The sequence below is a fragment of the Marmota marmota genome, unplaced genomic scaffold, assembly GCF_001458135.2.
Source record: "Marmota marmota marmota unplaced genomic scaffold, marMar, whole genome shotgun sequence".
NCBI lineage: Eukaryota > Metazoa > Chordata > Mammalia > Rodentia > Sciuridae > Marmota > Marmota marmota.
In genome coordinates, this window is record NW_026000051.1 from 1,391,387 (window position 1) to 1,403,955 (window position 12,569).

The following is a 12,569-nucleotide window of genomic DNA, read 5'->3' on the forward strand; positions in this document are numbered from 1 at the left end:
TCCACTTAAATTGGAATTTGTTTTGAAAAGTGGATAATGGGAAGAAGAAACAGGAAAGGCTGAGGGTTTCCTCATGAGCCCTTCCCCTCTGGCCCATTCCCCACCTGCTGTGGGTAGGTAAGCTTGGGAACCCTGTCTGGGAACACCCACCTCTCCTTCATCTAAAAGACCACCATGCCAATAACATCCCTCACCCGGGCAAGGGCCAGAGGCCACAGCACCTGAGAAGGGTGGAAGGCAAATGCAGATCTGCTGGGAACCTACAAAACAGGCTCTCTGGGCGGAGTGAACCTGGGAGGGAGAGCCCAAGGTGACTTTTGGCCACTGAACTGGGCTCTGCTAGACGTGAATGGCTGAGTGCTAGGACCGCACAGGGGACTTACAAAAGCAGGGAGCATGTCATGGTACGTGGGAGGGTGGTACACGTTTCCCAGGAACTGCGATGTCCCTTTGCGGACAGGAGGAGCCGGGCGGAGAGAGGGGTCTTTAGAATCGCTGGTACATGCCGAGGAGGGGGCTCCATCCCCAGCACTGGCGTTCCTGCTGCCCGGCTCAGCTGGGGAGGTGCTCAGAGACGCCGCAGAAGCTGTGCTTCGCCCACCGCCCTCCCTCCAGCTTGTCACATCTGCAAGTTGATGGGTACAGGAAGAGAGAGGAAAGAGGAGGGGAGGGAGGGATCTGTGAGGTCCCAGAGATCAGGGGACCCCTTCATTCACCAAAAAATGGAGGGGGGAAAAAAAAAAGAAAAGAACCGAACCATCCATCTGGTCTTCCAAGAGAGGCTGGGGCAGACACCTGGCCAGCAAGTTAAACTTCGAGGGAAGTCAGATTGTCAGAGATTTAAAATAAGATCTGCCCAGAGAGGACAGGTGCAGACACAGATTCCTCCCAAATAGAGGTCACACACCCCACAGAGCACAGAACCCAGGGAAATAACGCCCTGAGAACAGCCACAGACCTACTCAACACACACCAGCCCTGCCTGTGTGGACTGCACTCAGCACTGGACTCCACTACAGCCAGAGCGGGTCCTGCCCCATGCTGCCCGTTGACTAGCAGCAGCCTCTAACAGTCCCTGTGGCATATAGAGCACAGGTAGACCTCAAAGACCGTCTCTCTGTAAGGTGGTGCCTCCAGCACCCAACGAGTCTGTCTGGTAGAAGGTGTGACAATAGCCTCGCATCCAAGGGGAACATTCCAAGACCCCAAAGGAACACCTGGAACCATGGACATACCAAACCTGGACACACACACTTGCCCTTGACAAAGATCAACTTGCCAGTGGGCACAGGGAGAGATGAGCAACTAAAACAGCACACTATAATACTCATGCGCACGCAAACCCTCTCCCTCAGAACCTGCAGGCAAGGGCTGCGGTGTGGCTCCCTGGTACAGTGCTTGCCTTAGCACATATGAGGCCCTGGATTTTGAACCCAGCAAAACAACAAAAACAAAACAAACCTCCAGTAGTAGTTTCAGAGGTGGCTGCCCACAGACAACAAACTGTGGAGAGAAACTGCAGACTAGGGGGACTGCTGTATGGGCCAGGGAGGCACTGGAGGGGTGGAAGGACTCTGGTCAGTCAGCTTCTGGTTAGGAGTTGAAACCAGGTGATTCCAGGCAAGCGAGGTCACCCTTTGGGCCACCCACATCCTCATCTTTTCAAATGAGAAGGAACTAATTCCAGAAGCTGCTTCTAGTCCCACACTTTCATAGTCCTACACAGCAACTCATCTGAATTAATCCCAGAAAGACACGATTCTGTTCTACACAACTTGGTTATATATTTGCAGCAAACAAAATAAACCCCTGCAGGCCACTGAAAAGTCCTTGTCCTAAGCAGAGAAGCACAGTGGTCATGGAGTTCACAGGACAACTGTGCCCTGGCATCAGAGTCAGCAACAGGAAAGGCCTTGGGGATTACTCAAGACAAGCAAACAACAGCCCATTCTGCTGCAAGACCTGAACCTAGGAGGTACTTGAGCATCCCTGGCCTAAACACCCAAACCTCAAGCCACCCCAGACCTCCAGGAAGCACCAGCTGCAGCAAGCATTGCCACAGTCCCGCAGGCCCCGTGCCAGACACCAGCAGAGGGCAGTAGTGTGGGCTGGCTGCACAGCAGCCCCAGAGTGTGGAGAGTGGTCTGACCAGAGTGGGCTGGAAGCTAACTTCCCAAGTGACTCCAACAGGCTCCATTAGGTCTAGAAATAACTGGCTTAGAAGCAAGCTCTGGAACCAGGGACTCCAGTGGGCTGGCCTTGGGCATGTTCTTGATGCAAATATCCAGCATAGCAGACAGACAGGAGGGGACAGGCCTGGCCTAACCCAAAGGCAAGACAGGCGGAGGCAGGGAGGGCCTGGAGAAGAAGTCCAGCAGAACATGGGTCTGGTGGAGGCAGCCTGGGGCCCAGAAGCTCCAACGCCCTCTAAGAGGGCAGAAAGGAAGGGGGAGCAGGACGACATGGCCATTCACTTACTCTGAGGGCGGAGGCTTGGTCCTGGCCCATACGACAGATCTAAGACGCCCTTTTCTTTGCCAGCCTTGTCCTGCCCTCCAGCTGCTTTCAGCGTCGGAAATTCCTCGGGAGAGAAGGATAACAGTCGGCTTGAGCCCCTTAAACCTGTGGAGAAAGCCAGAAAGATACAGAGAGCTAGTTGAGCCCAGCATCACCCCATGTCTGCTCTCCTGCTCCACACGCTGAAGGCCCCGCTGCCCTGAAGTGGTTCCAAGTGAGCCATGCTGTGGGCATCTGTGCTGGCAGGTGGCCACCTGGGAAGGCACGAGGCCCCACCCAACCGACCCCTGGGGCAGGGCATGAGGCAAGATGTGCCACCTCCACTGGGGACACCATGGCTGCAGGCAAGAAGCCTTCCATCAGCAGCTCCCACCCAGAAGGCACATCCATGTGACTCCAGCAGGCTTCAGCTAGGTCTGGGACATTCAAGAGGAACGTCTCCAGCGATGACAGTCACTGGAGTCAGAGGCAACATTTTTGCAGAAGTAGCAACTCCACCACTGGCAAAGGCCAGGGCACCATGAACATGAAGACTTGGAGAAGAGATTCCACAGAGCAGGTGGGTGCCTCGCCCCAACCAGAACAGTCAGGAAAGAACTCACCCCCTGGGCTCCCCTTAGACCAGGGCCACACACACCCTGCACACACTTACCACCTTCGTGTCCTGCTGGCTTTCCATTCAGCTGTGCCCATGACTTTGGTCCACCTGGCACTGAATTTGTATTCTGAAAAGGAAGGAAGGAAATAAGGAAAGCTAGCTCAGTGAGCCCATGACTAAGTGTGCAGGCCAGAATGCTGAGAAGGCAGGGTGGGGCTCAGGCAGAGCACGTGCTAGTACACACAAGGCCCTGGGTTCCATCCCCAGATCCACAACAACAATGAAAAACAGCATTGCGCTGAGATGCTGGCACCTTAGATCCAAGCCCTCGGCAGATACAACAGGGATCATGTTCTGGGCAGGATCTAACAACCTGAGCTCTCTGCACGGCACTTCTCTCAGTGCAGGATCTGCAGGGACTCAACCTGCCTTGTCCCTTTAAAGGGAAGGAGCAGGACAGGGCAGTGACCGGCTCACAGTCACATGGCTGGTTATCCCAACGAGCCAGATGCAGACCCACGGGGCCTTCTTCCCCTGCTCTACCACGTTCCATCAGGCCGTCCCTGGTGCCCACACAGAGCGACTCTGCCTTGCTACAGAGGCATGGACCAAACCCCAATTCTTCACATTTCTCAAATGCTGTGCCACTGCTAACCAAGGGGCACCCAGGAAACCCAGCGCACCTGTCATTCCACACAGCAGGGCCCCCACCTGACAGTCCTCCTCCCCTACTAACTTGGACTTGCCTACCAGCCTCAGCCCTATGGGGCAGCCTTTGCTGACAGCTCAGGAGGGTCAGGCATGCTGCTAGGCACACCCAGCCTGGGTGACCCTCACATACACAGCCCAGCCAGGGTTCATGTCCAGAATGTGGCTGAGAGAGACCCCCAGTTAGGGTGAGGACCAGGGTCTGTGCCCCGCCCACCTGAGTGCAAAGGCTTTCAAGTTCCAACTGCTGAGCCCATTTGCCCTTCCCACCAACGCTGGACTCCACTGCCTGCCCCTTTCCCAAGGTCAAGGGCCCCTAAATGTAGCATGTCAATCCCACCACACACTGGATGAGATACATTAAATAACCACCTTTCCATCCACCTCCTTCCCAGCCCACCCTCCTCCAAGCAGAAAAACCATCCTTCTGGCTTTGACACAGAGGTGGTCAGGTCTTTATCTGAGTTGCCCTGCGTGCTTTGCCTGGGTGTCTGCCTGAGGCACATCCACATAAAGGATGTGCCTCAGCCTAATGGGGACAGTGCCATTCTGGCTGGACAATCCTGGGGGCTGGGGAGCCTTCAGATCCAGCAGTAATCAAGGTCAGGATCAGGTCTCACTCTCCTCCCCCACACTGAATCCCACACCTCCACTGGTGTCTGCATCCACAGGGTGACTCCCCACCCGCACCCAGAGGCCCCAACTGGAGGGAAGCCTATAGGACCAAGATGGGGTGCTGATATTGCCAGTGAATTCTATTCCACAAACAAAATAACTAGAATTACTCTGAGATGTTCTGAAAGTTACAAATCAATAGGTTCTTCCTCTACTTCTCCTCTGCATGAGACAGAAGACTCAGTAGCTACTAACAAGAGGGGAAGACAGGATGTGGTGGGTTGTGTACAGTGCTGGGACAGGGCTCCTCCACCTGGCCACAGCCCAGGCCCTGTAGGAATTCTCTTCTACACAGGCCCAGGACCTTACCCAGGTCCAGGGGTGGGGTCTCTGAGCTGGCCTCAAACTCATGGGCTCAAGTAATCCCCCATCCTCAGCCTCCTGAGAAGCTGGGCCTACAGGTACACCACTGCACCCAGGAGCAAGCACATGTATGTTTACCAAGCTCAACACAACCAGGTTGAAACATCGTGGCACCACAATCTCAGTTTCAAATTCTGAGAAAAAGAAAGGATGTTGAACATCTCCATGTCAATAGGCCCCAGTGAATTGAGGCCAAGGAATATGGAGTCTCACAGTAACAGGGTTTTTTTTTTTCCTCTGTGTTTTTCATTTCAAAGAGCACAGGTCAGAGTTGAGTGGAGGAGGATACCCAGCAAAGCAAGAGGCCCCCCCACCAGCAGGTATGGCAGTCGGGGGATGGCACTGCAGACCCAGGTCACCCAGAGAGCAGCACAACCAAGCGGTCAACAGGGCTGGTGAGTGCCAGGTATCTGTAACATTTCTTCTTCTTCTAAAAAATTCAGACTCCCCCGCCCTCTCTGTTGCCACTAGGTATAGTGTACCTTGCGGATCTCTGCAAGCCCACGGCCAGGCCCCATGCGCCAAGAGCACTGTGACCTCTTGCTTGGTTATGACGTGTTAGAAAAACATCTGAAAGGACCATGGCTGGTTGTCTCCTAAAGCGTGTTCCCAGAGACATCAGTGCTCAGAGGCATTCAGCTGAGAAAGGCTTCCAGGACCATCAACCTGGGAATGCCACCCCCAACATCCCTCCCCTAGAGGTACCATACACATCTCAGTGCTGAGAAGGGCTTCCACAAAGGAGCTCACCTCACAGCTGAGCCCTTCTGTGGCCTGGTACTTTTCGAATTCTTACTACGCTCATGTCAGAGCAGCAGTTTGGGGAAACGGAGCTACCCTGTGTAGGAACCCAAGAACAACTGCACCGGCTGCCTCTGGGGATCCCTCCACACTGCAGGCCGGCTTCCTTTGCCACCACCACAGTTTCTTAGCCACTCCTCAGTCTGCCCAAGGGCAGGGACATGGAGGGCCACAGTGCCGGGTGAATCAGGATGGGATCCTCAGCACTCACCTCCTGACTGCTCGGCTGTGTCGGCTTCTGCAAATTGGAGACAGACTTCTGCAAACCCGGCTGCGGCAGCGACTCCGGCGGCTGAGAGGCCGTCGCACTGGAACTAGAGAAAGGCAAGACCCGTGCTGGGGGTTAGGTGCAGCAGGCCACCTGACCAGGCCCTGTGCTTCCCAGAGCCACAGGGGGCAGCTCCACACCAGCCACCAGGCCTCTGCCAGCCAGCGAAGATCCACTTTCCCAGTGGACGCCCATGCTGGCAGATGGAAGGGGAACCCAGCTGTGGCAGGGGCACAGACATGACGCTGTGCAGGACAGGGCGGCATGCTGCCTTCCTGCAGAGGCTGCAGTCTGCAAGCTGACCACGCGCTGCAGATAAGCTCCAGGAAGGCAACGGGAGCCGTGCCCATAAGAAAACCAAGTCACTGGTGGGAGGGGCTGAGCCCGGACCACACCTCCTTGGGGGCAGCTGCTTCAAGACACCAGCAGAGTGCCTGCCTTCTCTAGGCGTATGAGAAAGGTAAGTGCTCGTAGTGAAAATAAATTTATACACATATCTGAAACAGAATTTGTCACGATCTCATCCTCCAGACGGACCCTCCAGGCAGATTTTCCTATACATATGTTAACACTGTATTTTTCTAACACAAGTAGGATGGCCCTGTACCTACACTCCCATAACCTCTTCTTCACTTTATGAACCTGAACATTTTTTCATAAGAGTACATATTGATCTACCTTCTTCTTCAAAAAAAAAATATATATATCTTTATATTTTTAGTACTAGAGACTAAACTGAGGGGTGTTCAACCACTAAGCCACTTCCCCAGCCCTTTTATATATATTTTAGAGAAAGGGTCTTGCTAAGTTGCTTAGGGCCTAAGTAGCTGAAGCTGGCTTGGAACTTTCAATCATCCTGCCTCAGCCTCCTGAGCTGCTGGTATTATAGGCATATGCCACTGTGCCCAGTTCTATTGTCGTTTTTAATGAGGACACAATATACTTGGGCCATAATTTAACCAATCTCTAATTTGGTTAAATTATGGCCCACACACAGGTAACAGCAGTTGAGTGTTTTGTACACATACTAATCTTTGTACGCTGTAAGCAGTTCAGTAGCATGTGACCCTAGAAACAATTATTGGATCAAAAGATATTTTAAAGTTTAAAAGACCCTCTAAGTACCCTCTGTGGCCGATGGTCAGCACACTCCTGAAGGCAGCAAGGCGCTGGAGCAGCGGCTTCTGCCCCAGCAGAGCCCTCAGTCAGTTCTCCTCAGTGTGTTGCTCGGCAGATGGGCAGCAACCCACTTGGCGAGGAGCCACCATGACCATGCCTTATCTGTCAGCTGAAGCCAAGCTCTGTGCAGATGCATGCCTCCACGTTCACCTCGCCAAGTGGCGAGCCATTCTCAACCGAGGCAAAGCGAGGGCCACTGGTCCTCATCTCACGCCTACTTAAGTCAGTGTTCCACATACAAGAGGAAATGAGGGGAAAGGGAAAAATAATACAAGGGGGAGAAATGAAGGTCAGTAGAGGGGGTAGAGAGAGAAGAGGGGAGGGGAGGGGAGGGGAGGGGGATAGTAGAGGATAGGAAAGGTAGCAGAACAGCGACAGTCACTAGTATGGCAAATATGTAAAGTCAAATGGATGTGTAATTGATGGTGATTCTGCAATCTGTATATGGGCTAAAAAATGGGAGTTCATAACCCACTTGAAGCAAAGTGTGAAAGATGATATGTACAAGAACTATGTAATGTTTTGAACAACCAACAATAAAAAAAAAAAAAACGACAGTGTTCCGACCCAAGCACTCGTCTCGGGGCAGAAGGCCGAGGCCCAGGTAAGGCAGGGTGGCTGCCTGCTCTACCCTCCCTCTCCACAACCCGCCCCCCCCGCAGAGGGCTGAAGAAGGTGGAGTGACNTGAAAGATGATATGTCAAGAACTATGTAATGTTTTGAACAACCAACAATAAAAAAAAAAAAAAAAAAAAGACAGTGTTCCAGACCCAAGCACTCGTCTCGGGGCAGAAGGCCGAGGCCCAGGTGGCAGGGTGGCTGCCTGCTCTACCCTCCCTCTCCACACCCGCCCCCCCCGCAGAGGGTGAAGAAGTGAGTGACACCTGGCCCTCCAGACTTCTGCAGCCGAGGCATTGCAGGCTCCCGCTGAAAGGTCTCGTTGCAGGGCTGCAGGGCACACACGGAGTAGGCCAATGGCAACAGTCTGCCTCCACCACACCCCTCCTCTGTTCCAAGCCCTGTGCTAGTGACCCACGTTACCCAGGGATTCCTCACTGCTGTCTGGTCACCACCCCTACAGCCCAGTCCTACTCCTACGGGAAGTAGAGGGAGGACACTCTTCCAGGTTTGGTCAGGCTGCCAGACAGTCCTGCTGGAAAGGACAGGTGGGGCTGACTGCTGAGGCCCCACCTGTCCTGCCAACCAACAGCCCTAAGCAACCCCAGGAGGCGGCTGTCCCAGCTTCCCCAGGCACTTCCAGCAACAGCCCGGACAACTGGCTAGCAGGCTGCGTCTGGTCATGTTCACCATCTGGCTCCCCACAGCGGCACGACAAGGCCCCGGAGACAGACAGGGCAGAAGAACCAGGCTGCTTTCTTCATTCCCCAAAGGCAAGGCCCAGAGGAGGCTTCCCTCCTAGCACGAGTCCTCTCCTCTGGACGCCCTCCTCAGTAGCCAGAGCGCCAGGGAACCCACAGTGAAAGGGCTCACCCGGGTCCTGTGCCCAGGCCCCAGAGCCACATGGAGGCCGTTTCAGACTTCAGCACCATGTTCGTGGCCCCTGAGGCACCAAGGGTGCCATGCTGGCAGCAGTGAGCCTCCAGGGTGCTGCTATGCCCACCCTGGGCAAGGAGGAGTCCGCCTCGCTCCGGACAGCCCGGCCGCGTGGAGCACCAGCAGCTGTTGCCTTCCCCACCTGGAGCTCAGCACACTGGCTTCTCCAGGAACTGGCTCTGAGTCACTGTAGACGCTGCTCTGGGGTGAAGAGTCCTCACCAAATAATGCACAGGGGCACACTGGTCACTGGGAACAAGCCGGCCACAGAAACTCTCCTGGGCCGGCTCCAGAAGTCAGAGAAATGCAGGAGAGCCAGAGCACACCTGGCAATAGTAGGGGAGGGGCCGCCCCACCCGACCGCCCGCTCACAGCCCTGTGCTCACCTCTTTGGGTCGGGCTGCTCCTGCTTGTTTGCCCATCCCGTGCCGTCCTTGGGCACTATCACAATGCTGGGGTCGTTTCCTTTGTTTTCAGACTTCAGGCTTGGCAGGTTTGCAGGCGGCGGCATGCGCCGGGCTGTGGCCACTTTCCCGAGACTCTGTAAGCCATGTCTAGGAATAACTGCAGGGGGAGATGAAGGAGCAGACAGGGGTCACAGAGGAAAGGGGCCAGCTCACTCACCGCTCTCCCACCTCTAAGGGACAAGGACAGGCACCCGGAGGCCACTGCAGCCACTCACAAGCTCTGTGCCAGGACTTCAGGGACAAAGGCTGCTAAAGTCTGCACAGAGGTCTCCCTTCTACTAGGAGCTCAGAACACCGGTGAGGAGCACCCCCCCCAGAAGCCCTGCCCCACACAGCAGCCACCCCCCTGCAAAGGGGATGGCTCTGACCTCATTTTGACAAGACCCACATGATGCCTGGGCTGGAGCCACGCGACACTCATGGAGGCCTTGTGAGTGTGGATGGGATCAACACTTTCCCACCTACTCCAGGAAACCAAAGCCATGAAACCCAGAAAGGTAAACTGAGTCCCATTCTAAAACACTCATGGCTTCCCCAGACAACAGTCCCACCACAAGAGAGTCAGGGTCTCCAAGGCTCTGGAGTCAGACCTCAAGCAGGAGGTGAAGGAGGGCTGTGCCCCAGTGCCCAGACACCTCATCTGGCCAGGTCTCAGGTGCACCAGAAGGGGTGCGGAACTGGCCTCCAGGCCGGGCCTCACCTGAGGACCTGGTGGCGTCTACTGGTCTTCCTTTATACTTGTCAAACAGGCTGAGAGTCGAGTACTTGCTTTTCCCATCCTTGCCCTTGGTTATTTGCCCCAGACGATCGGACATTGCGATGAAATGTCATCTAGTAAAGATATTTTTCTCGGCGCCGCTCCCGATCTGCCTTTGGAAAGGAGGTGAGAGTGAGTCGCCAGGACTTGACCCAAAGGTCTGATTTTACCTTCTGAAGATCTGAGGACAGCTTTGGGCTCTGTCCCTAGGAAAACACCTTTACCTCTTACACACACTTGCCCCAGGTGGCCCATGGGCCCCCACCCTGCCCAGTCAGCTGCTCTGTGTGCACTTGCTGGAGCCTACTTCCATGACTGTGTGGAAATGCACACTTGAACACACTCGGTCCTCTGAGCAAGTACAGCTCTCCCAGATGGAAAAGTACACCCTCAGGCCTGGTGGTATGTCCACCTAACATCACAAGCAAGACAGGCAGATCAAACCAGGGAGGCGCACAGCCCAACTATGCCACGGCAGTGCGTCCCAAGGATGAGGAAACCAAAGGAAGGCCACCAAAGTCAGTCAGTTGTCAGGAACATTTGGGAACCTGCTCTTTTCAAACAAAGAACCAGCACTCAGGCAGAAGGCATCTGCCTGGGCCACAGAAGCAAGTTCACAGGGCAATGTGTGGAAAACAGGGTGAGCACCACCCAGTACTGACGAGGGAGACCCCTGTCCCCCAACCTCTCCACCAGCACCTTCAGGTCTGTTGGCCCTTCCCCCCTGCACTCACCTACACACTCTATCCTTCCAAATGCTAAGGCCAGCTATTGCAGCGGGCAGACCGGCACCAGGCCAAGACTGAGGACGCAGCTACCTTTTCCTCTACACCCACCCTTGACTGGAGGTGCCAAAATTGATCAGAGGGGGGAAATCCCCATGTAAAGAATGTGACCTTTTACCCTGTCATTAAGATATGGAGAAGAAATCAACAGTGTTCATGGAGGCACCTGACCATGTGTCCTTACCAACAGGAGCAATGTGCAGAACACCCACTGACAGCACAGGCACCAGGTGGCCACCTCTTGGAATGCACCCCTCAACATTCTGTCCTAAAGCCACGTGGGCTAGGAGAGGTGCATCGTGTTTGGGCAGTGCTTTGCACCCCAAAGTATGATGCTTGAGAGAAAAGTCCACACACAACTGCAGACACAGCACCAGAAGCAAAGATCAGTCACAAGCTGGGCCCAGAGAAGGCGAGACAGAGAGGCCAGTGCCTCCCACCTCTGCAGAATCTGCCCTGCACACACCGGGTGTGCACACCCTCTTTTTCACTCAGCCAGTACTGACGATGTCTAGGCCCTGCCAGGCACCAAGGGACAGATAACAAGCAGTTCATCCCAGGATGCTCAGGGACAGGCAGTGGCCTCTAGTCACAGCGCGCATCAAGGCTGCACCCCTCCTTCAGGGACAGCAGGCCCTCCTCCCCTCATGGTTTTGGTCAGCCTTCCCATACTCAGATCCAGGCCACTCAGGGTGACCGAGGGGAGAGGCCGAGGGTCAGGGAATGACAGGTGTTTCCAAGTGTGTGGGAGCACAGTGGAGGGGATTCTGCTCGCACTTGTGTCCAAACCTAGAGGTGCCAAAGGTGCTACGGCATGGTCAGGGGACAAGCACTCCCCATACCAAAGCTGCAGGCAGTGGGTAGGGACCAGCCAGCTGCAGGAGGGGAATGGCCAGAAGCGGGGGTAGGGTAGAGGTGCACATACCCCTACCTTTAACTCTCCCTTCCCACTGAAGGCTGAGTCTCTAATCCATCCTGCACAAGTCCTAACCACCAGCTAAGCATGCGGCCACACCTGTGACCCCAGCCACTTGGGAGACTGAGGCAAGTGCAAGGCCAGCCTGGGCAACATAATCGGACCTTGTCCCAAAATAGAAATAAAAAGAGTACCATGAGCGAGGCCCTTGGCTCATTCCCCAGCACTGCAATCAATCAATCAATCAAAACACTAACCTCCCCCAGGCTGGACCACAGCCCTGGAGGAGAGGCTGGGTCTGCACTGGTGAGAGAGCCCAGCGCTCTACAGGCTCTTGGTGCAGATCACCTTGCATTTCTCCACTACAGCGGGATGAGGTCCACAGGGAAACGCAAATCAAAACCCAGAGACCACCTCACCCTTGAAATAAGGGCTATCATCAAAAAGACAGAAAATAAGCGGGGTGCAGGTACAGGCTCAATCCAGTCCCCATGATCACCACCACGAAAGGAAAACAACAAGTAACCAATGCCAGCGAGGGTAGAACAGGGGCGGCTCGCCAGGACGCTGGCCAGGCCCTACTCCATGGATGGGACAGGGACACACCAGGACTAACACTGACTCGCTCCAAAACTCGCAAGAGGCCAAAGAGATCTGTAAGGAGTGTTACAGTTCCCCCACGCAGATGCTGATGTCCTCGCTCCCACAAGCTGGGACTGTTACTTTCATATGGCAAAAGGCTTTGCAGGTGTGGCTCAGGTCTTGGGTGGGAGATCACCCTGGATCAGTGGAGAGAGCCCAGTGGAGTCACAGGGGTCCCTGTGAGCAGAAGTAGGTCAGGGTAGCACACTGGGAACAGAGGCTGGAGCAATGCTCTCTGAAGTCACAGGAGGGACCTCAAGGCAAAGAGCGCAGGCCTCTGGAGGCTGTGAAGAGCAGGAAGGGACTCTCCAAGCCTCTGGGAGCAGCAGCCTCCGGCAC

General features: G+C 54.9%; 1 protein-coding gene across 17 annotated transcripts in view; it reads right to left on the reverse strand.

The window, feature by feature from the left end:
• Prrc2b (proline rich coiled-coil 2B) overlaps positions 1-12,569 on the reverse strand; it is a 78,502-nt gene that overhangs the window by 42,882 nt on the left and 23,051 nt on the right. For 15 of the 17 annotated variants that reach the window (XR_007351152.1, XM_048812857.1, XM_048812855.1 and 12 more), the window contains exons 2-7: positions 9,831-9,996; positions 9,050-9,227; positions 5,874-5,976; positions 3,170-3,242; positions 2,479-2,622; positions 384-625 (exon numbers count right to left, since the gene is read on the reverse strand). Coding sequence is in view for 16 of the 17 variants with exons in the window: in XM_048812857.1 (XP_048668814.1) it covers positions 384-625; positions 2,479-2,622; positions 3,170-3,242; positions 5,874-5,976; positions 9,050-9,227; positions 9,831-9,945 (855 nt within the window). In the remaining variant the exon portion in view is untranslated. Of the gene's footprint in view, positions 1-383; positions 626-2,478; positions 2,623-3,169; positions 3,243-5,873; positions 5,977-9,049; positions 9,228-9,830; positions 10,001-12,569 lie in introns of those variants that run through there. The other 2 variants (XM_048812851.1, XM_048812866.1) reach the window with 1 other exon arrangement.